Source organism: Diospyros lotus, chromosome 1 (assembly GCF_014633365.1).
Source record: "Diospyros lotus cultivar Yz01 chromosome 1, ASM1463336v1, whole genome shotgun sequence".
NCBI classification, from domain to species: domain Eukaryota; kingdom Viridiplantae; phylum Streptophyta; class Magnoliopsida; order Ericales; family Ebenaceae; genus Diospyros; species Diospyros lotus.
Genome location: NC_068338.1, coordinates 41,590,838 through 41,613,345, shown reverse-complemented (window position 1 = coordinate 41,613,345; position 22,508 = coordinate 41,590,838). Strand labels below are relative to the sequence as shown.

At 37.7% G+C, this 22,508-nt stretch overlaps 1 protein-coding gene across 3 annotated transcripts in view; it reads left to right on the top strand.

Annotated features, from left to right (window-relative positions):
* Window positions 1-22,508, top strand: part of LOC127803485 (homeobox protein HAT3.1) — a 51,246-nt gene that overhangs the window by 12,262 nt on the left and 16,476 nt on the right. Inside the window, exons 2-3 of one of the 3 annotated variants that reach the window (XM_052339751.1) lie at window positions 6,637-7,615; window positions 7,838-8,483. In XM_052339751.1, coding sequence (XP_052195711.1) covers window positions 6,829-7,615; window positions 7,838-8,483 — 1,433 coding nt within the window. In that variant the 5' untranslated portion in view covers window positions 6,637-6,828. Of the gene's footprint in view, window positions 1-6,636; window positions 8,484-22,508 lie in introns of all 3 variants that reach the window. The other 2 variants (XM_052339744.1, XM_052339735.1) reach the window with 2 other exon arrangements.

The following is a 22,508-nucleotide window of genomic DNA, read 5'->3' as shown; positions in this document are numbered from 1 at the left end:
ACAATGCATAAGGGGAAGTAGCCAAAGGCAGTTTAACTTGTGATCGAGTAAGCATAGGATGAATTGATGGTGCGGGTGGCAATTTATACTTAGGTACACAAGATAATGGAGAAGGTGGAGAAGATGAAGAAGAATGATGAGACACTGTTGGATTCTCCAAAGGCATTGGAGAAGTGTTGACTGAGCTATCACTACTAGTGTGTGATAAGGAAGAAACAGACTGTGGTACTCGAGGAACACTTGAAGAAACGGAGGGAAGATAATGAAAAACTTTAGTTGAAGAGGGTTTAGGAGAGTTAGCCACAGAGATTGGATGACCAGAGGATTGAAACAAATTAGGATAGGGATATTCATTGGGGTTAAATTGAACATGTCTTGAAACATACACTCTTCCCGAAGGATGTAAGTATTTATACCCAGCTTGATCATGGCTATACCCAATAAAACAGACTTAGCAGAATGAAAATCAAACTTATGTCGGTTATAAGGTCTAAGATAGGGAAAACAAGTGCATCCAAAAGGTTGAAGAGCAAAATAGTTAGGTTGTTTATGGTAGAGCAGCTCAAATGGGCTTGAGAAATTTAGAACAGATGAAGGTAGAATATTAATGAGATAAATAGTTGTGTGGAAAGCTGCAACCCAAAAGGATAATGGCATTCGAGCATGAGCTAGCAAGGTTAATCCCATTTCAATAATATGCTGCTGTTTTCTCTCAGCTACACCATTTTGTGGGTGTGTATAAAGACATGAAAAACGAGGCTCAATGCCACAAGTATGAAGATAGGGTAAAAACGAGGCTCAATGCCACAAGTATGAAGATAGGGTAAAAGGGCCTTAAACTCACCCCCATTATCAGTTTGTAAGGCTTTCAACTTTGAGTTATACTGTAATTCAACCAGCTTGTGAAAGGTTACAAAGGTTTAGAGGGCATTAGATTTCAGTTTTAAAGGATAAAACCATGAGTAGCGTGTGTAAGCATCAACAAAGACAATATAGTTGCAATAACCCTCAACAGAAGTAACAGGTGTTGGACCCCAAACATCTGAATAAACCAATTCAAGAGGGTTTTTAGTTGTAATTGGACAACTGGAAAATTACAGTTGATGGAATTTTCCAATCTTACAGGAATCACAAAAGGAAAAAGCAGACTTTGGACAAGAAACTTGAATTTTATTCAACACATGTTTTAGTACATGATAAGTAGGGTGCCCTAATTTGGCATGCCACTGCTATCCTATGCAATCTGCTTGAGCCAAATTTACAGTTAAAAACAGATATGGAGTCATCAGATTCTGTTGACATTTATTGAAAGCAAAGGGAACAATGTCTGAGGTTTGGAAACAACGCTCAGCAACAAGTGCTGAGGTCTCAAAAGAATTGTTGGTCGCAGAATCAAAAGCTGACACCAATTGATACAGACCATCTCTAAGGGTTCCTCGGAGTAACACCAGTTCGGCCTTAATCAAACAAGAAGTAGAGTTAAATTTAACAACTACATTGTTATCTCTTGTAAGTTGTGAAACACCGAGAAGACTTTTCTTCATACGAGGAACATGTAAAACATTAGGCAACCAAAGAACAGATTTAGGACAAGACTGTGTATGTAAATGACCAACACAAATATGAGAAATATGTAAGGCCTTACCATCACCGACAGTGACCTTATCAGTGCCTTGATAAGGAGATGATAGAGATAAGTTGTTGAGACTAGTGGTAATATGATTTAACGCACCAGAATCAACGAACCAAGGAGAATCAGCATGAGAGGAAAATTGAGAATAGGTATCCGTTGATTGAGACAGATAATCATAAGGAGAGGTAGAACCTAGATCAGCCATAAACACTTCATTAGACTCACTAGGATTGGCTAAATATGCATGTGATTCTGTTGGAACCTGAAAACCACCTCCTCAGCCAAACTGACCATAACCTTGAATTTGACTAGAACCTTGCCGAAAATTTCTGTCAAAGCAATGGTAACATTTGTCCACAGAGTGACCAGGTTTGCCACATAACTGACAATAGATTCTCCTGCCACCTGATCGGCCTCTACCTTGACCACCTCTATTCACATAGCCTCCTCCACGAGACATATTTCCTTCTCTAGTTCCTCTGTTGTTATTAATTGAATCACTACCAGATCTAGAACCCATAGGTTGCAATATTGGCATTGATAGCAGAATCAAAACTCACAAACGAGGAATCAACTGATTTTTTAGTGGCTAAGCGTTGTTCATGCATAAGAAGAAGATATTGCACCTTTTCTAGATTGATCTCGTCTATCTGATAAGTGATCAAGCTTACTACTGTGTCATATTCATGATCTAGACCGTTCAAAATAGACAACAGTAAATCCTTGTCACCTAGGGGTTGACCAATCACAGCTAATGCATGTGCAATGGTCTTAATACGTAGAATATAGTCATTAACCAACAAAGATTTTTTCTTAACTGACCTCAATTGCTGTTTTAATTGAAACAACTTTGCAACAGTCTGCTGTGAGTACAAAGTTTTTAGTAAAGACCATACCTCTTTTGAAGTTTCACAATGTATAACCTGAGTGAGAACTTCCTTATCCATTGTCGAGAATAACCAGCCAAGTAGTAGTTGGTCAGAACGAATCCATGTCATGTATGCATGATTCAAAAATATCAGATTTGAACCTTCCGCATCATAATTTTGATTCGGAATATACTTTGAAGGAGTCTAAGATTCATTTATGAACAAAAGAAGATCGAAGGCTCGAATGATAGCTAGAACTTGTGCTTTCCAGAACAAGTAGTTATCAGTGTTGAGTTTAATAGGAACGAAACTTAAAGATTTTGCAACAGATGGAAAATCAATTTCCGAATCGGAGGAACAATTTGATCGAGGTAGGGATGAGGCACTAGAATTGCGAGCAGCAGCCATAGACGTTTGTCGTGGCTCTGATACCATGTAATTTGAATAGAATAGGATGAAGATGAAAATCAGACAGAGAGAGAAAGAGAACGAATCAGGAGACTGTCTGAAAATAAATGCCTCGATCAATACTATTAACAATAGGAGAATCACCTATCTATACGGCTGGAACATCTTTCTAGCAACTGTATAAACATAGCAAAACTAACAAGTACAAGTAGCAGCTATTATTAAATGAAGACAACAAACTAATCAGTAACTCAAGACTTCAGCGAGCTTTAATTCCTTCAACAATTAGGGAGTTAGTTAACAGTACTGCCTTGCTGTTATGTTAGTTGGGGGTGTTGTTATATTGTATGAGATGTAGTTCTGAATTGGATGTGTGTGATCTATCCTCCTTTCTCAATGCAATAGGCCAATATAGATCATCATCCATAGACTTATCATTGGAACTACCTTCTCTTACCCCTAGATTCGAGTCAGGTTCTTGATCAATCCCGAGAGATGTTTGTTGCTTAATCTCTTCTTGAATAGGTTTCCTCCTGGAGTAGACCTAAAGTTCAGTGGTTGTTGCTGGTTGTTTAGTGGAAGGTTGTGAAGGATGAACATCATCACGGATTGGGCCCATTGTAGATAGTTTTGCCCGTTCAACTTGTGGCCGGTGATGGTAAAGATGTTGTTATATGCAGCTCCCATGTTGGTGGATGTACCAGGGATGATCTCCAAAGATAGGTTGGTTTTCTTGGCCATGCTATGGTTTACGAGCGTGTCTGGTTTAGTTTAGGGATGGGTCTAATGCCGTGCAGAAATATTTGGGAAGAAGCAATTTCTTCATCATTTTGATAGGTATAAATATACAGAGTACAACCTTGACTTAAGAAACCTACAGCTAATTAGGAAACCTAAAATGGGAAGATACATCTATGCTAATGAGGAAACCCACATCTAAACAGAGAGAGATTTATTCTCTGCTAAAAAATTAGGAAACACATTAACTTTACAGAATTTACCGTGTAAGGAAACTTAGCAAATAGGAAACATATTAATTTAGCAAACTAACAGGGCTAATTAATCAATCACTCGTAATCTCCACGTAATTGATCTCTTTTGTAAACCCATTATTTGCATAATGAATTTTTGCTCCTCAATTCACTTGTGGATGTAGGCACATTGGCAAATCATATTAAATTTGTGTTTCTTTTTTTGTTTTTTATCTTGTGGGAGTGTGATAGAATTTAGTATCTGTGTTTGATTTTCTAAACAAATAGTATCAGAATTGATTACCTCAACAAAAGGTTGGAAAATTATTTTGAAGTAAAAATGTAATTATTTGTCAAAATATTTAGATTTTAATTTTGGTCTAAAAAAAGTGTATCAAAATTTTCTTTATATTTTGATTTAGAACATTTTTATATTATATTTAATTTTATTTTAATATAAATAAGAAGTCAAAATTTGTATTAAAAAATATTTCATGTCATTAGCAAATATATATATTTCATGTCAAAACAAAATTAATATTTTAATTTTTCTGACAATTTAACTTTGAATATTTTATATATATATATATTTTCTGTAAGTAAATATTTTATATATATATTTTTTCTGTAAGTAAATATTTTGATATTTGTACCTTTCTAGGAAATTTTATACTAATTAATTGAGCATTATATTGTTGTATGAATTATGTGTGATTTTATTTATTATTAGGAAATTATCCTATTTTGGTAAAAGAAAAAATTAAAAGTTATTAATGGTATACTTATTACTTCTGTTGTTGGAGAAGAAAGGGAGACACACCCATGATGCGGCTTGCTCTTGCCTTGCTTGGTTAGAAATGAAAAGAGGTAAAGAAAAGAAGAAAGGATAAAAAGGTCATTATTCTTCATCTATCAAATGATTCAGAAGGTCTTATCGGACTGTTAATAAAAATTGTTTATCAAAGTTAGATGCAATTGGAGTTTAAATTTTTTTTTTTTTTCTTGAGACTAAGAAATGGAAACAAGCAGCTGCTTCTCTGGAAAAATTATGCCTTTAAAGCTTGCTAGATTTTTTAAAATCCTACAGAGACAGAAGACAGCAAGTAATCCTCTGGTGGTGTGCAGATCATCATTTAATTCAACAATTCCATCATCCTGAATGATATTAGGAGCTCATGCTAACCATGTCATGCTAATATGATGTTTGGTCAAAGAATCAGCTCAGATTTGGAGTCCACAAACATCGATACCAACATGGCAGGAATATCAAAATCAAGGATGAAGATAGCATTGCAAAGCCAAAAGATATATCTGACGAATAATAATATCTTAGGCATAAGTTTCCATGGCAACACCAAAATATATTAGAATAAATGGGAAGAATTTTGCAAAATTTTTTAATCCCAAGTTTTGAGCTAATTAAAGGCTGTGTCATCTATGCCAATTCCCATCAGATATGGTGGCACAAGCAAGAGAATGAATCAACCATTGTAGTTACCGTTTTAAACAAAAAGAGAAAAGCATGTTGAAGCTTTTGCACAAAGCCTTGGCTATAATTGCAAAGATAATGGACTTCCATATTTAAACATTTCAAACCTTTGAAGTTTATGTTCTCTCTTTTTTTTTTGGAACTATGGAAAAAAAAGACATAGCCCATAAAAGAGCAAGAAAATATAAATTTAAAGTGACAATATGTTGGTAATTGACATGATCACTAGCTGGGTCAATACGCTGGGTCAATATGGTATTGATGACAAATCAACTTTTTTAGCATAATTCACTCTTATGTTTTTGACAATTTAAATGGGCTTTTAACTTTTTTTTTTTTTACTGTATAGGTTAGGGCTATATTGGTAGTTCTGAGAATTTGTTGGATATGTGCCTTTATAGCCCATCAGTTGTCGTGTTGGTCAACTTATATAGAGTTTTTAGTCAGACATCAGATGTCTACATTTTCTTATAAGTCAACATCTTGCTGCAATGAGTTATACCTGTATGACATTATCTAATGCCTCTTCAATAATGGTATACATGTTTCAAATTTTATTAGGTTGTGAAGATCTTGGTTCTGATCCAATTGCACAATCAAATTCTAATCTAGCTATATGATTGTGGGAAATTGGCTCAATTCCAACAAACTTTTGCCTTTGACTGGTTTTCCTTTTTAATTTTCTTGACTTGGACTCTTCAAGCACCCGAACCAGAATCTGTTTTAGGCATTTTCCTGGCCCTAAAACTACTATTTCACAACCGGATTCCTTAACATTGTTGACTACTCTATGATGGTGTCTAAAAGGAGCACGTGGCTGGTTTGGCTGCTCTTCCAAGTGCCTAAGAAGCTATCCTTTCCTTATATCTTAAGCTGGTGAAAGTTTCTTGGAAGAATACGAAACTAAGAATTTTGATGAATGGGAAGTTTCCTGTTTTTTTTTTTGGGGGGGGTGGGGGGTGAGATAAATCTAACCTTAGTTAAGGATGATACTTAAAGGTCACCACCATAAACTTTCTATGTGCGAGAAACATGATTGATTGGCGATTCTGATGGTATGTGCTTGTAAAACATGAACTTTCTAAAATTCCTGTTGCACCAATAAGACACAAAGGAGGATAAGTAAACTGATGAGCACTAATATTAGCTTTTGAACTCATTAAATGAGAAACTCAACCAGATTGTAATTTATATGGTCGCTACTTTCTGAAATGCAACTACCACTGGTGTGTGTGTGACAATGTGCAATGCTGGTTGACTTTACAGATTCTGATGTTGAGTGCTGATCTATAGATTGCCTCTCAACTTTGTCAGATCTAGTCTGTCTTTGGAGTTTGGCTGGTTGATTTCTGGGTGAACATTTCCCAGAATTTGATATTGAATTGTACCTTTGTTTTATTGTGGCATCCTGAATGATAGAGACTGGTGAAATTTGGCATTATAAGCTTTCTCACAAATATGGATGTACCTTCAGCCCAAGAAAAAAGTGAAACTGGACAAGGATCAAATCCCAGGAAAACAGCATCCATACAAGAACTTTTGTTTGATTCCAAAAATCTATCTAGTCAGCCAACTGAAGAAAAAGTGGGAATCGGCACTGAAAACATAAACAAGGACTTAGCAGGACCCAGGACTGCTAATTGTGATTGCACTGGTATTGAACAAATTATCCCACTTCAAGAAGACTCGACCAAAAATTCAAATTGTGAACAATTTGGACAACTAGAAGTTGTTGTCCCGTGCTCTAATCCTGATCAGTTAAGTTTACTATCAGAAGCTGCAGATGGAAAAGAAATTAGTGCTAGACAAGTTATGGAAGAACTGAATGATGAGCTTGGTTATGAAAACCTTAGTGATACAATTGTAGGAAAAAACATACATGGCATTGCAAATATTCATGGTGGACCAGCTGAAGCTGAGATAGTAGAACCCAGCCATTTTGTCCTTGAACAACATAGTCCACCTTTGGCAGATGTGAACAGAAATTCTATGGGGGAGCAATTGACACCACATCCGGAAGATGATAGGAAGTCTGGTCTGGAAGAAGTGGCATCACTGCCTGAAGATGAGACAGCAAGTATTGCTTGTGAACAATTGGAAGCATTACCAGATAATGAGCCCAAGAATGTTGATGAACAGTTGGAACAATTACCAGATAATGAGTCCAATAATGTTGAGGAGCAATTGGGACTCTTACCAGATAGCGAGTCCAAGAAGGTTGATGAACAATTGGAACCATTACCAGGTAATGATGAGTCCAAGAATGTTGACGAACAATTGGAACCCTTAGCACATAACGAGTCCAAGAATGCTGATGAACAATTGGAACTGTTACCAGATAATGAGTCAAAGAGTGTTGACAAGCAATTGGCATCGTTACCAGATAATGGTGAGTCCAAAAATGTTGACAAACAATTGGAACCATTACCAGATAATGAGTTTGGCGAACAATTGGAACCTTTACCAGGTGATGAGTCCAAGAATGTTGATGAACAAATGGAACAATTTCAAGGTGATGAGTCCAAGAATGTTGATAAACATATGGGGCAGGTGCCAGAACATGAGTCCAAGAGTGTTCACAAACAATTGGAACTGTTACCAGATAATGAGTCCAAGAATGTTGATGAGCAGTTGGAACCGTTACCTGATAATGAGTCCAAGAATGTTGACAATCAATTGGAATCATTGCCAGATAACAAGTCCGAGAGTGTTGATGCAAGTGCTAGTCATGAACCATTATCAGGTCAATTAGAACTGCAGCCAGAAGATGCAGCAAGAAATCCTAGAAATCCAGGTGGCAAGTATAGAAGATCTTCTGCAAAATTAACAGAAGGAAAAAGTGCACATAAATCTTCTGTAGACACTACCAGAGTCTTACGTTCAAGGTTACGTGAGAAAACTAAAGCTCTTGAACCAAGTGATAATTTGACAGAGCATGCTGATGGTGCTGATGGAGAAAAGCAGAGGAAGAACAGCAAAAAGAGACAGATGAAGAAGATTTCAGTTAATGAATTCTCAAGAATTAGAACACACCTGAGATACTTATTGCACCGAATGAGCTATGAGCAAAACTTGATTGATGCCTACTCCGGTGAAGGTTGGAAAGGACAAAGGTTTGTCTATTGCTGATTCAGAACCTTGGCGTTTTTGCTTTTTTTTTTTTTTTTTTTTTTCTGGCTATGATGTTTGTCTGTTGCTGATTTGGACCCTTGATTTTTTTTTGCTTTTTTTTTCCTGCCCTGCTAGTAATTTAGTGGCAATGTTGCAGTGTCTGCTTCATCCTTGTATCATTTTGATGGTTGCTTTGACTGACTTCTGGGAAAATGGAATCTAAAGTTCAAGCTATTAGGGATGCAATGGTAGCTTTAAGATAGAAGCTCACCATCTTCTATCATTGGTGGTGCAGCTGAGCTTATGCTTCTTGTTTTATCTTCTATATTTTTTGCTACTATACATGGAAAGATCATAAGACTAGAGGTTCACAATGGGTTTAGTTTTAGTTTTCTTTATACAGTAGTTAAGCTTCTTGTTTTTGTTTCCATCGTCCATCATTTGTATTGTTATTTGCATTATGTAGTTATGTGTAATCAGTTCCTAATCATATCTCTGGTCTGCAGTGTTGCCCTTTATTTTTTTGCCGTATAGAATTGAACTGTCATTTTTTTGTTGTCCCGCCGGGGGGGGGGGGGGGGGGGGGGGCGGCACTGCCACTTAGCAGTACACAGCCATCTACCCACTGCACTTATGTTGATGCCGAGTTCTCTGAAGTTAGGTTTAACCTCGCCAAGTGGCTATGGAGGCTTGAACCTTGGCATTGAGTGAATGTGACTTTTTACGAACTGAACTAACACTTGGTTGTGAATTGTCACAATGTTGCATCAATGTTAATAATCTTATCTAATTTATTGGGCAAGATGCTTTTAAATATTTCTGTGTTAGATCGCCTGTGCATCATAGGATTATGCATAGCCATATATTGTTCTGTGATGATTGTCGGAAATCTTGGACATCTGTTACAAACAACTTGGACATTCTTCTGTTTTTATACCACCTATCAAAACTATAAAGAAAAAAAATTGTTTTTGTGTGAATGTTGTAACTTAGACAAAGGAAATGAGAACTCTCTTGTTAGTGTATTCAAAGTAGGTGACCAAATGCTTGTTGAAATGAATGATTGTTTTTTTGATAGCTATCTTAAATTACTGTCAATGAGAGGATTACACTGCTTCCCAGTTTTGATGTTAGGTTGTGTTTACTGAAATGTTCATGGATTATGTGGACAAAGTTGAAATGGATATTCTACAATACTAATATTGTTGTTGCAAATTTTGAAATTAGAACACAGATGGAACAAGATACTTCAGTAATAGATGTATGCTTTATATATATTATATTTGTGGAGACATTGTATATGCATACCTTTGGTTATATACAAAGTTAAAGGCTTCTTGCAACTGCATAAGTTTGATTAATGGCCTAAGTATTGCAGTATCAGTTACATGATAAGATCCGACTAACATATATTCTGAATTTATTATGTTTGTCTAGTTTTATTCTGGTTAATATTTTCATCTTTATAGTCAATGCTTTTGCAAGGATGGGAAAGTGTTCATCGGATGCTTGAATTTTGGTGGTGATACATGTAATGTTGAACTCTTTGTTTTTTTAACCTTCTTGGTAAGAAGGATGGACACTTAGGGTTTTTTGCTTTATATTTGAGAGTGGAGCAATTTGAAGAGGGCAAAGCAACATTCCTATATGCTGTTGGAATTATTGCCAATAACTTTTAATAATTTCTTTTATCTAAGTGCTGGTGCCTACCACATTTCCAACATGGAGTTGGGCCCTCTATTGTATGCGGTGGTGTTAGTTGTGTTATTGTCTGTATACCTGTTGTTATTTGCCATGAACCTCGTAATCCTTGTGATTTAAATAACCCTAGATGATTTGTGTATGAGGGCATGCCTCTGTAGCAATTGAAAGGTTTTTCCTTTGTGATTGGAAGATCATGGGTTGAGTTGTGGAAATAGCCTCTTCATAGAACAAGGGTAAGGTTGCATACAAATACGACTCTCCCTAACCCATGCAAAAGGAGCCTTGTTGACTGGGGATGCCTGTTCTATATATCAGCTTGATTGATTTAGTGGCAAAGTGATGTTTGGGGTCCTTGTCATGTTCCCTCTATTTTAGGTTTTCGGTACTTTGTCAATTTTATCGACGATTACTATTGCTATATTTGGGTGTTCTTACTGAAAAATCGTTTAGAGTTATTTACTATCTTTAAGAACTTATGTGCTTAAATTCAAACTCAATTTAATGTTTCTATTTGTGCCTTTGGCAATGACAATGCTAGAGAATATTTCTTAGCTCCTTTTACTACTTTCATGGCTTCCAAGGGTATTTTACATCAATCATCCCGTGCTTATACACCTCAGCAGAATGGAGTTGCTGAGCGCAAAAATGGCCATTTGATTGAAACTGTTCACTCTTTTATTACATAGTCATGCTCCTTCCTATTTTTGGCCTGATGTTCTCACTGCATGTTATCTCATTAACCGGATGCCTTCCTCTGCCTTGTAGCATGAGGTCTCTCACTCCATCCTTTTCCTTGCACAGAGTCTTTATCTCATTCCATTTCGTGTTTTTGGGTGCAATTGTTTTATTCATGACATGACCCCTGGTTGTCCCAAACTTTTAGCCACGGCTATCTAGTGCATTTTCCTTGGTTACTCACGTTAGAAGGTTGTCTCGAGAAATTCAGAATATTTGCAGTAAGGATGCATCGGTTTTAGGGGGTATAGATAGGCGGTTTTCAGCTTTGTAAATAGATTTAAGTTGGAGGGCAAAACCGAAAATGTCTATACCGGTTATAACAGTCCTAGATATTAACGCCCTATTCTTTTATAAATAGGATAGAGGTCTGGTATAGGCGGGACATCCATTCTCACAAGAAAGTCAAGAGAGAAAAGGTTGTTTGTGTTAGAATAGTCTTTGTAATCGTGAAGGCTTGTAATCATGAGGGTTGTACTGGTCATTCTGATAATCAAAGGAGGTTGCTCTCGGGAGGTTTTAGAGATTGGATGTAGAGCCAATTCAATTGGCTTGAACCAGGATAAATCTGTTGTCTCATGTGGTTTGCGTTTTTCTTTCTTGTTCAATTTTTTGTCTTCAAATTTTTGTTCTTTATTATCTGTTTGTGTTGTGGTTTGTTGGCCGGTGAGTTGAGTGATTGAGAGTGTGTTGGGCGGTGTTTGATTGGTTTCTTGGGTATGTTTAAAGGCTACCAGTGCTCCCAATTTATAACAAATTGGTATCAGAGCCGGGCTTATCATCAAGAACAATCAAGAACTTAGAATTTCATCACATATCCGCAGGAATGACTTGTATAGCCTCTGTCGCACGGTATGATGTTAAGAAATTTGATAGCCAAAATGATTTTGGCCTATGGAAGATGAAGATGGGAGCTCTTTTGGGAAATCTTGGACTAGAAAAAGCCTTAGAGGCTAAAAAGCCTATGCCTGAAACCCTAACTGAAGTCTAGAAAAAGGAAATCAGGGATAGGAGGAAAGAAACTGACAAAAGAGCCTTTAACACCTTTATTCTAAGCCTAGGAGACAAAGTCTTGCGAGAGGTGGTAAAGATGATAACCACATAGGAGCTTTGAAATTGGTTAGTTGCACTCTACATGACTAAAACCCTTACTAACTGGTTGTATTTGAAAACACAATTTTTCTCTTTCAAGATTAGTGAAGGTCAAAGGTTGCAAGACTATATGGACAGTTTTAATTAACTGTGTTTGGACCTTGAGAATATAAATATTAGGTATGAAGATGAGCATAAGGGTTTGGTCTTATTGTACTCTCTTCCTAAGTCTTATGAGACATTTGTAGATATCTTGAAACATGAAAGAGATAAGCTAACCCTAGATGATGTGATAGGAGCTTTGAATTCCAAGGATTTACAACACAAGGTAGAGTCCCAAAAATTTGCCATAGAAGCTTTGGCAGTGAACACTAGAACAGAAAAAGGAGACCCTAGGTTCAAAGGTAGGTCTCGGTCTAAATCTAGGAGTGGCAAAAAAAGTGGTTAAATGCTTTCATTGCCATGAAGAAGGACATATGAAGAAGAATTGCCCAAATTGGAAGAAAGAATCCCAAGAAAAAACCAACCCCGAATGTTCAAACACTATGTGTGGTTTTGGCTATGAGAGTGCAGATGCTCTATAGTATTTTCTAGGTATGCAGGAAAAGTAGCATAGGTCCATAGTTTTGAAAGGCGAGAGGCGCAAAGGGTCCTGGAGCCTGAGGTGCACGAGGCGAGGCGCGCCTTTGCGAAGCGAGGCGCACCTTTTAGAAAAAAAACTCAAAATCTTGTAAAGTCATAAACAACTATCAAATTATCAATAATAACACATGCATATCATTCATTATTCATTATCTTCAAATTCTAAACTAACAACATCAAAGTTGATTTATTCATCATGCAAATTCTAAACTAGAAACATCATCAAAGTTCAAACTCAAACAAGTACCAATCATAATGCAAAGTTATAAACAAATGCATAAACACTACAAGTCCACAATCAATATAAAGAAGTTTTAATTAATCATCATCAAGGAGATCATCAACGTCAATATCTTTATCATCCCCTTCAATCACCCCTTCATCTTCTTCTTCATCTCCCAATTCTTCTCCCTCTTCCAAGTCTTCATCATCCTCGATCTCTGCCTCACTTTCCTCATCCTCTTCAATCTTCTGATTGTGATCGAGTTTGTTTAATTCTAAATCGATAACTAAGCTCTCCAACTCCTCCAGCCGCAACGACATTACTCCATGTCAACCCATCCCCAATGTCATCTGGAAAAACAGTTTCATCATCTTTATCATTCTCCTCATCAAGCTTTCCAGTCAACCATTCATTGCTTTCATCAATGTGGGTCAATATGATAGGGTTAATGGTATCACGCATTTGATACTGACGTTTCAATGTTCTATTGTATTTCACAAACACCAAGTCGTTTAAACAAAGTTGATCAAGCCTGTTTCTCCGTTTAGTATGAAGCTGCAACAATTTATGCAAAAACATACTAAGAATAAGCTATATGAAACAAATGAACTACTAATAAAAATTGTATGTGTTATATACAATGCACTTACATTTTCAAACACACTCCAATTACGTTCACACCCAGATGAACTACAAGTCAAGGTAAGAATTTTAATTGCAAAATTTTGCAACTTGGGTGTTGACATTCCATATGAAGCCCACCATTTAGCTGTTCAATAAAATTCATGGGTTAATTATTATCTATTATTTAGAATGATTATATATATAATATAATATATATATGTATGTGTACCTGGTGATTTCTCAGCTCTCTTTCTAATAGCCATATAGTTTCCAAAGAACCCATCTGCCTTGTTATACATCTAAAGCTCAGCATCAATTTGGTCTTGAACCTTTACATTTGGATTTAACTTTCTAATGCATTCATATAAGCCAGTCATGATCTCTGGATCTATATGTTTAGCCTTGTAGAGATATTTTGGGTTTAAGTACCAACCAGCAACGTGCAATGGGCGATGAAGCTGAACATCCCATCGATTATCAATGATATGAAAAATGGGTGCATCCCCATTAAAAGAGTTAGCAATCGCTTCTTTGGCTCTATCCATGGCCTCGTGTATGTATCCCATAGCCGGCTTCTTCTCACCATCCACTAACTGCAGTACACGCACCAATGGACTAGCCACCTTTAAAGCATATACAACATTGTTCCAAAATGAAGACATCAAAATCACTTCTACAACCTTTTTAGCCCCTTCTTCTTTTACCCACTTGCTTGTCATCCACTCCTCGAAGGTAAACATCCTTCTAAGGTTGCTTTTCAGACTATGCATCCTGCCCAAAGTGATAAAGACAGTTGGAAACTGTGTTTTTGCAGGCCTCAACAATTCTTTATTGTCAGTAAACCTTCTAAGCATGTTTACTAGACCCGAACAAGTATAGATGTAGCTATTCACCATAACAACTCTCTCAAATGTTTTCTTCATATTAGGCAACTTGAAAATATCTTCCAACATTAAATCCAAGCAGTGCGTTGCACATGGTGTCCTAAAACAACATAGGATATTTTGTCTCCAAAAATCTTCCTGTTATTATTTAGAGTGAAATTAACAAGATATTAGTAAATAATAAATATCTAATGAATATTCAAATTGTTCTATTTATAAACATAATACAAATTACAAAAATGAATTTCATACCTGCTAAAACATTGTTTGAAGCACTATCGGTGACCACTTGCACCACATTTCTTACTCTAATCTTTTCCACACATTTACTTAATAATTGAAACATTTTTTCCCAGTCTTTGAATAGCTAAAACCATCAACAGACTCCAAAAACATACTTCTTTTAGGAGAATTGACTAAAAAGTTAATTAATGTCCTTTCCCTCGTCTTTCCAGCCATTTGACAAAATGGAACATTCATATTTGGCCCATGCCTCTTCATGAACTTTTATCATTGCACGAGTGGCTTCCACCTCTTGTTTGAGAATGAGAACCTTGACTTCATGGTAATTAGACGGCTTCACACCCGGACCATACTGACCAACTGCTTCTATAAAGACTTTAAAACTATCACATGTCACTACATTGAATGGAATGCCTGCATCATACATCCATCGTGCAAAGCTTCTACAAACTCGAGCTCTTAACTCTTTTTTTGCAAAATCATTCTCACCCAACCTTGTTTGCTTTTCTTTGCCCTTGCTTTTCAACACATTAACTTCTGGGTCTTTAAGAAAAACATCAAGTGGATCCTTTTGTGTTGTCCTTTTAACACTACCAACACTACCAGTATTGCTTCCACTTTCGGTAGATACATTGAGTTTTTTTCTACTTTGAGGCGACGGCTCATCATCATCATCATCATACCCTTCATCAAATTGAAAATCATTATTTAACGGTGCCATATTTTGCTCAACCTTGTTATTCTTCTTCTTTTGCATGTACTCTCCAATCTTTTCTTTTACTGATGGAGGACATTTTGGATAAGTTTTAGTATTCCTAAAACCACCCACAAGATGTTTCTCCCGGAATATACCACCTTTTGTTACTTTACGACAAAATTTACATGTGGTGGTATTTCTATCATTAGGATCAGCTTCAAAATAATTCCATGCCGGATCAGTTTTGGAAGTTGTCGACGACATTGATTGGACTGCTGCAACACAGTTCCAACTTCCACAAAATACTCTAATCACCAAGAAAACAACAACCGTATAAATTATAAAGAGAGAGCAGCAACTGGCAAGAGAAATTAAGCAAGAATGCAAGAAATAATCAAATAAAAAACAAGTAAAGAACTCACAAGAGCAGCGGGCTGCTTAACAGCTTAACCGAGATTGGCAGCTACTTTTAGTGGGCAGCGGGCTGCTTAACAACTTGAAGAGGAGAAGAGAGGAGAGGAAGAGAGGAGAAGAGCGTGTGTAGAGGAGAATAGAGGAAGAGGGCGCAGTTGGAGAGGAGAGGAAGAGAGGAGGCGGGCGTGGCTGGATAGGAAAGGAAGAGGAAGATCGGGCCGAGCTGGAGAGGAGAGGAAGAAGAAGATTAAGCCGAGCTGGAGAGGAAGATAGGATGCGGGCGTGGTTGGAGAGGAGAGGAAGAGGAAGATCGGGCGAGCTGGAGAGGAGAGAAAGAGAGGAGGTGGGCGCGACTGGAGAGGAGAGGAAGAGAGGAGGCGGGCGCGGCTGGGGCTGGAGAGGAGAGGGAGAGGAAAAGGAAGATCGAGCGAGTTGGAGAGGATGCGGGCGCGATTGGAGTCGGGAGGAGTAAGGAGTGAATTGGGGTACCCAAGTTTTAATTAAAACCTAGGTTTCATAAGCGCGTCTCACGCCCTGACGCTTCACTGTGCAAGGCAAGGGTCTCACTGAAATCGCCTCGCCTCGGCCCAGGTGAGGCGCCAAATTGGTGCCTTGCACCTAGACGTGCCTTTAACAACTATGCATAGGTCCTAAGTTTATGGTGTACTTCTCATGGGAAATAGGTTTTTACCCATAGAGACATGGTGGAGGGGGAAATGGTTTGTCTAGGCAACAAATTAAGGTCAAGGGAATTGGAAATGGTAGAGAATAGGATGCATGGTGGAGTTGTTCCAAATTTTTAGAAGATGTAAATTTATCCCTGTTTTTTAAAAAGAAAGCCTAATGTCCTTAGGAAGAATTAGATAGTAAAGGATCTCTCTTATAAAGGAGAATTGGATTCCTAAGAAGTTGCATAAGAATCTCTTAAAGAGATGGATGTAACCCTCGAGAATGGAGATTATGTGGTGCATGCTTGCATTTATATGTGGATAAGCTTCAACCACTAAAGGATAGCCTATGATGAGGTTAGATTGTGTCATTTGTTGAGGATAGCTCACATGGTGAACAAGGACTAAGAATAGGTGTTGACATGAAAGGAAAGGAAAGAAGAAAAGGCCGCAACCTGTTTTTGGAATGTTTTATTTAAGGAATGATTTATTTAAGATTTTATCTTGATTAGATTAGTTTCTTAAACAGATTAGGAATCTTTCCTATTTCCATTGTATCATAATCTTTCCTAAATGTGTTGTAATCATTCCTATTGTAAACTTTCTATAGCTGTAATTTCCAACCCTATAACTAGGGCTGCACATAATGAATATTGATGCTTTCTGTTCAAAATCTTCATGGTATCAGAGCCACTTTTGATTGCCCTATGATTTCCTTCCTTCATTGCTTTCTGTATTTTAGTCCATTCCCTAGCCTTCATTGCCGATTCCTTGCTCTTATTCGTTGATTGTTTTTGGCCGATTGTTGCCATACTTTCAGTCGCTCAAGTCTTGAAATTCCTTCTTGTCTTTGCCTTCATTGTTAGACATTTTTCTTTCTAATCATGTCGAAAATATCAGAAATAATGCCAGTTTCAACCAAGACATCCGGTGAGAATAATGGAGTTAGATGCTCCAATAGGAGGTTTTCTTCCAGCGATTTACTAGGGATGCATCAATCATATAGGCTGGACGACGCAACTAGTTACAGTGGGCACAACTGGTTCGAACATTCCTGAAGGGGAAGGGACAGATTCGCCACTTGACAGAGCCTAGTCCACAAAAATCTGATCCAGGGTTTAATGCTTGGGATATAGAGGATTCCATGATCATGTCATGGCTATGGAACGCTATGCAACTAGAGGTTAGTAAAAATTACATGTTCTTGTCCTCTGCTAAAGATATATGGGAAACGATTAGGCATACCTACTCTAAGGTTCAAGATGCGTCGGTTATTTACGAGATTAAGGTGAAGTTACATTGTACTAAGCAAGGGGTCTCAACAATCAATGAATATTACAACAAAATGAATGGTTTTTGGCTGGAACTTGACGACTACCAGAACATTAAAATGGAATGTGGGAAAGATACAACCACTCTTCATTCAATTTTTGAAAGGGATAGAGTTGTAGAGTTATTGATAGGACTTAATAATGAGTATGATCAAGTTCGAGTGCAGCTTCTTGGAAGGGAAAAAACTTTCATCCCTTAATGAAGTGTTTTCAGTTGTTCGGAGTGAAGAAAACAGGAGGACAACAATGCTGGGTGATATGACTTCTGGAGGATTAGCAATGTTTACAAACAAAGGAGTAGGGTCCAGATTTAAGCCACTGCAAGGAAGAGGCGATGTGTAGGGTAGGCTGCAAGGAAAGGAAGGTATGTGGACTGATGGACAAAACAAAACGCATAGAACAGAAGGATTATGGTGTTCCCATTGCAAGAGGCCGAGGCATACTCGAGAGACATGTTTTAAATTGCATGGGAAGGAGGTTGTGTTGCAGAAACTAGGGGGCTTCAAGAATATGACCTCTTGAAATCAGGCCTATTTTTCAAATAGGCAAGAAGAGCCGGTGGAAAAAACCGAGGCAGCACCTGAGTTGGAGCAAAATCAGCTGAAAGCTGATGAAATCAGCAAGCTTGCTGATGAAGTTAGCAAACTCAAGATGTTCTTGAAAATTCTTGAGGATGGATCATGCTCTATTGCCCAGCAAGGTAATCAGCCAGGTAATAGTTTCCATTTGAGTTCTTTAAAAGCCTCTAAAACCAATAGGAATGATATGTGGATTCTAGATTCAGGAGTTACAAACCATATGTCCTCTAATCCAAATGTTTTTGATACCTATTAGCCTCTTGTGACACCTAAACAGATTGTTATTACTAATGGGACTTCTATTCCTATCAAAAGTCAGGGACAAGTCACTCTTAGTCCTAAACTTTCTGTTCAAAGAGTCTTGCATGTTCCTAATTTATCCACTAACTTGATTTTAGTTCATCAATTCACTAAGGATCTAAATTGTCGAATTATTTTCTCTCCTTATTCTTGTGAGTTTCAGGAAATGGCTACAGGGAGGATGATTGGAACTGCTAAGGAGAAACATGGGCTGTATGTTTTGAGAAAGGAGACCTTGCAGCCCCATCACGTTTAGTCCAGATTTCAGCCTAAATCAGCCTGCACTTCTTAGTCTTCTAGTAGTGACATTTGGCTTCATCACTATCGCTTCGGGCATCCACCTTTTCCCTTACTCAAAGCTATATTTCTTGTTTTATTTGAACATGTGGATCCTAGTGTTTTTCATTGTAATGTATGTGAACTTTCCAAACATCATCGTGTTTCCTATCCTATTAGTAATAAAAGATCCTCACCTCATTTCGTTCTCATTCATTCGGATGTTTGGGGTCCATCTAGGATTCTCAATTGTTCTGGGGCTAGATGGTTTGTTACCTTCATAGATGATTGTACTGGAATGACTTGAGTTTCCTTCTTAAGGATAAGGCTACTGTCAGCACTATGTTATTGCACTTTTATTCAATGATTCTAACTCAATTTGGTGTTCATATTCAGAAATTTCGAACTGATAATGCAAGGAATTATTTTAATCAACACTTGCATAAGTTCTTTCAAGACAAAAGGGGTTATTCATGAGTCTTCTTGCATCAACACTCCACAACAAAATGGAGTGGCTGAGCGGAAGACGAGACACCTCCTTAATGTCACTAGAACTCTTCTTCATCATCATAATGTTCCAAAAACTTTCTAGGGTGAGGTTGTCTTGACCGCAACCTATCTAATCAATCGGGTGCCATCTAGGGTTCTTGGGAACAACAGTCATTTTCAATGCCTTTCTACATTTTTTCCCTCTCTTAACCTACATACCCCTCTTCCTTTTAGGGTCTTTGGTTGTGTAGCCTTTGTTCATGTTCCACCTCATACTCGAGACAAGCTGGATCCTAGGGCACTTAGGTGTCTTTTCTTTGGTTATTCTCCTACACAAAAAGGCTATAAGTGCTATCATCCCCCTATTCGGAAATTTCTTGTTTCAAAAGATGTGACTTTTGTTGAGTCACAACCCTATTTCGATCATTATCCCTTAGTCTTAAAGGGGAGAATCATACGATTAAAGACCACGTGTCCAATCTCCTTCCTAGTCTGGACCTTGGTCCACATTCTTCAACATCAATAGACCCTAAACATTCTATCCTTAATCCTGTCCTGCATACTAGTTCTGTCCCCTTATCTTCGAGTGATCACTCTCTCACTGTCCCAAATGAGTACCCAAGCCCTAGGCAAACTCATCAACCTGGATTATCAACATCTCCAGTAAGGTTCAAGGGCTCTCCTTTTGTGTATCACAGGAAACAACAGTTCATGCCTCAATTCTCAACATGAAACAACATCTGATCCCCAGCCAGATTCTATGAAGGTTTGTTCCCTTGATCCTGTTCATTTCTTTGCTACTGATTTGGATATTCCTATTGCCATTAGAAAAGGTGTTAGAAGATGCACTTAACATCCTCTAGCCAACTATCTCTCCTATCACAGGTTGTCCTCGAGACATATAAGTTTTTTGACCACTCTAGATACCATTGTTATTCCTAATTCGGTGGAAGAGGCTTTAAAGGATAAAAAATGGGAACTAGCCATGCAGGAGGAGATGCGGGCATTAAAGGAAAATAACACATGGGATTTGGTACCTAAGCCAAAGGGAGTGGGCTGTAGGTGGGTGTTCAACCTAAAGTACAATGCAGACGGCTCATTGGAGGTATAAGGCTCGATTGGTGGTCGAAGACTACACCTAGACATATGGAATTGATTACTTGGAGACTTTTGCTCCAGTGGCCAAGATGACCACGGTAAGAATTCTCTTGTCCTTAGCCAGCTCACTATGGATGGCAATTACACCAACTAGATGTGAAGAATGCATTTCTTCATGGTGATTTAGAAGAAGAGGTCTTCATGGAGCAGCCACCAGGATTTAAGGAAGGAAAAAGAGATGAGGTGTGTAGACTTAAAAAGGCACTATATGGCCTCAAGCAGTCACCAAAAGCTTGGTTTGCCAGGTTCTCTAAAGGTATGAAGTGTATGGGGTATCACCAGAGGATCGGAGACCATACTCTCTTCTTCAAGCACTCGGGAAAGGGAAAAATGACTGCATTGTTGGTTTATGTGGATGACATCATTGTGACAAGAAATGATATTTTGAGATAAAAAACCTGGGATTACTTAAATATTTTTTGGAAGTAGAGGTAGTCTACTCCAAAGAAGGTATATTTCTATCCCAACGTAAGTATGTATTGGATTTTTTGAAGGAGACAGGTTTATTGGGAAGCAAAGGAGTATGTACTCCAGTAGAGCCTAATGTGAAATTAGGAGAAGACACCGACAACCCACCAGTGGATAAAGGTAGATATAAGAGATTAGTAGGGCGTTTGATTTACTTATCACACACTAGGCCAGATATAGCCTATGCAATGAGTTTAGTAAGTCAATTTATGTATTACTCGACAGAGAGTCATATGTAGGCTGTAAGGAGAATATTGTGCTACTTGAAAACAACCCTAGGTAAAGGAATCTTATTTAAAGTAGGAGGTACTTTGGATATACAGGGGTATACAGATACAGACTATGCTTGATCTGTAAGTGATAAGAGATCTACTACAGGGTATTGCATGTTTTTAGGAGGGAACTTGGTCTCTTGGCGAAGTAAGAAGCAGAGCATAGTGGTAAGGTCAAGTGCTGAAGCCGAGTTTAGGGCTATCGCACTTAGCCTATGTGAGTTACTATGGATGAGGATTGTGCTAGAAGATTTGAAGATTGATGTCAAGGAAACCAATCAAGTTATTTTGTGACAACCAATCAGTCATAAGCATTGCACATAATCCTGTATAGCATGGCAGGACCAAACACATTGAGATTGATCGACATTTTATAAAGGAAAAGCTTGAAAAAGGTATCATTCAAATTCCCTATGTTTCTTCTGAACAACAAGTAGCAGATTGTTTGACAAAAGGATTGCCAACTAGAAGATTTGAAGATCTAATATGCAAGCTGGGAATGATAGATATTCATTCACCAGCTTGAGGAAGAGTGTTAGCATGAAAAGAAAGGAAAGAAGAAGAGGTTGCAGCCTGTTTTTGGAATGCTTTATTTAAGGAATGATTTATTTAAGATTTTATCTTGATTAGATTAGTTTATTAAACAGATTAAGAATCTTCCTAATCCCATTGTATCATAATATTTCCTAAATGTGTTGTAATCCTTCCTATTGTAAACTTTCTATAGCTGTAATTTCCAACCCTATAACTAGGGCTGCACATAATGAATATTGATGCTTTCTGTTTGAAATCTTCAATAGGTATCTAAGGCTAGGGATATTAGGGGGAGGTAAAAGTTTACAGGTATAAGGGAATAGGAACCATGTAGTTTGGTAAGGTTACCAAATGTAGAAGTCTCCAAAACAAACCTTGTATATGTCAAAAGCCCATTAGAGATCAGTTTATAGGATCTAGGGGGACCTATCTAGGCCTTGTCTCATGGTAGAGCTAGGTGAAGTGAATCTAGTGGAGATGGTGTGTCCCTAAGGAATTCCCAAGTGTATATATAAGCTTGCTGAAATTAAAAATAAGCTTCCTGAAAATTGCTTCTGGTGTGAAGGGTTAGGTGTTGTGAAGTTGTAAAATAGGTATGCCTAGAATTTCTAAAGCTAGGGTTCTTACCTATGTGGGAAAACTGTACTAATAGGACATAAAATTAGTTGATGCTAAGGGCAAGGGATGAAATCTGG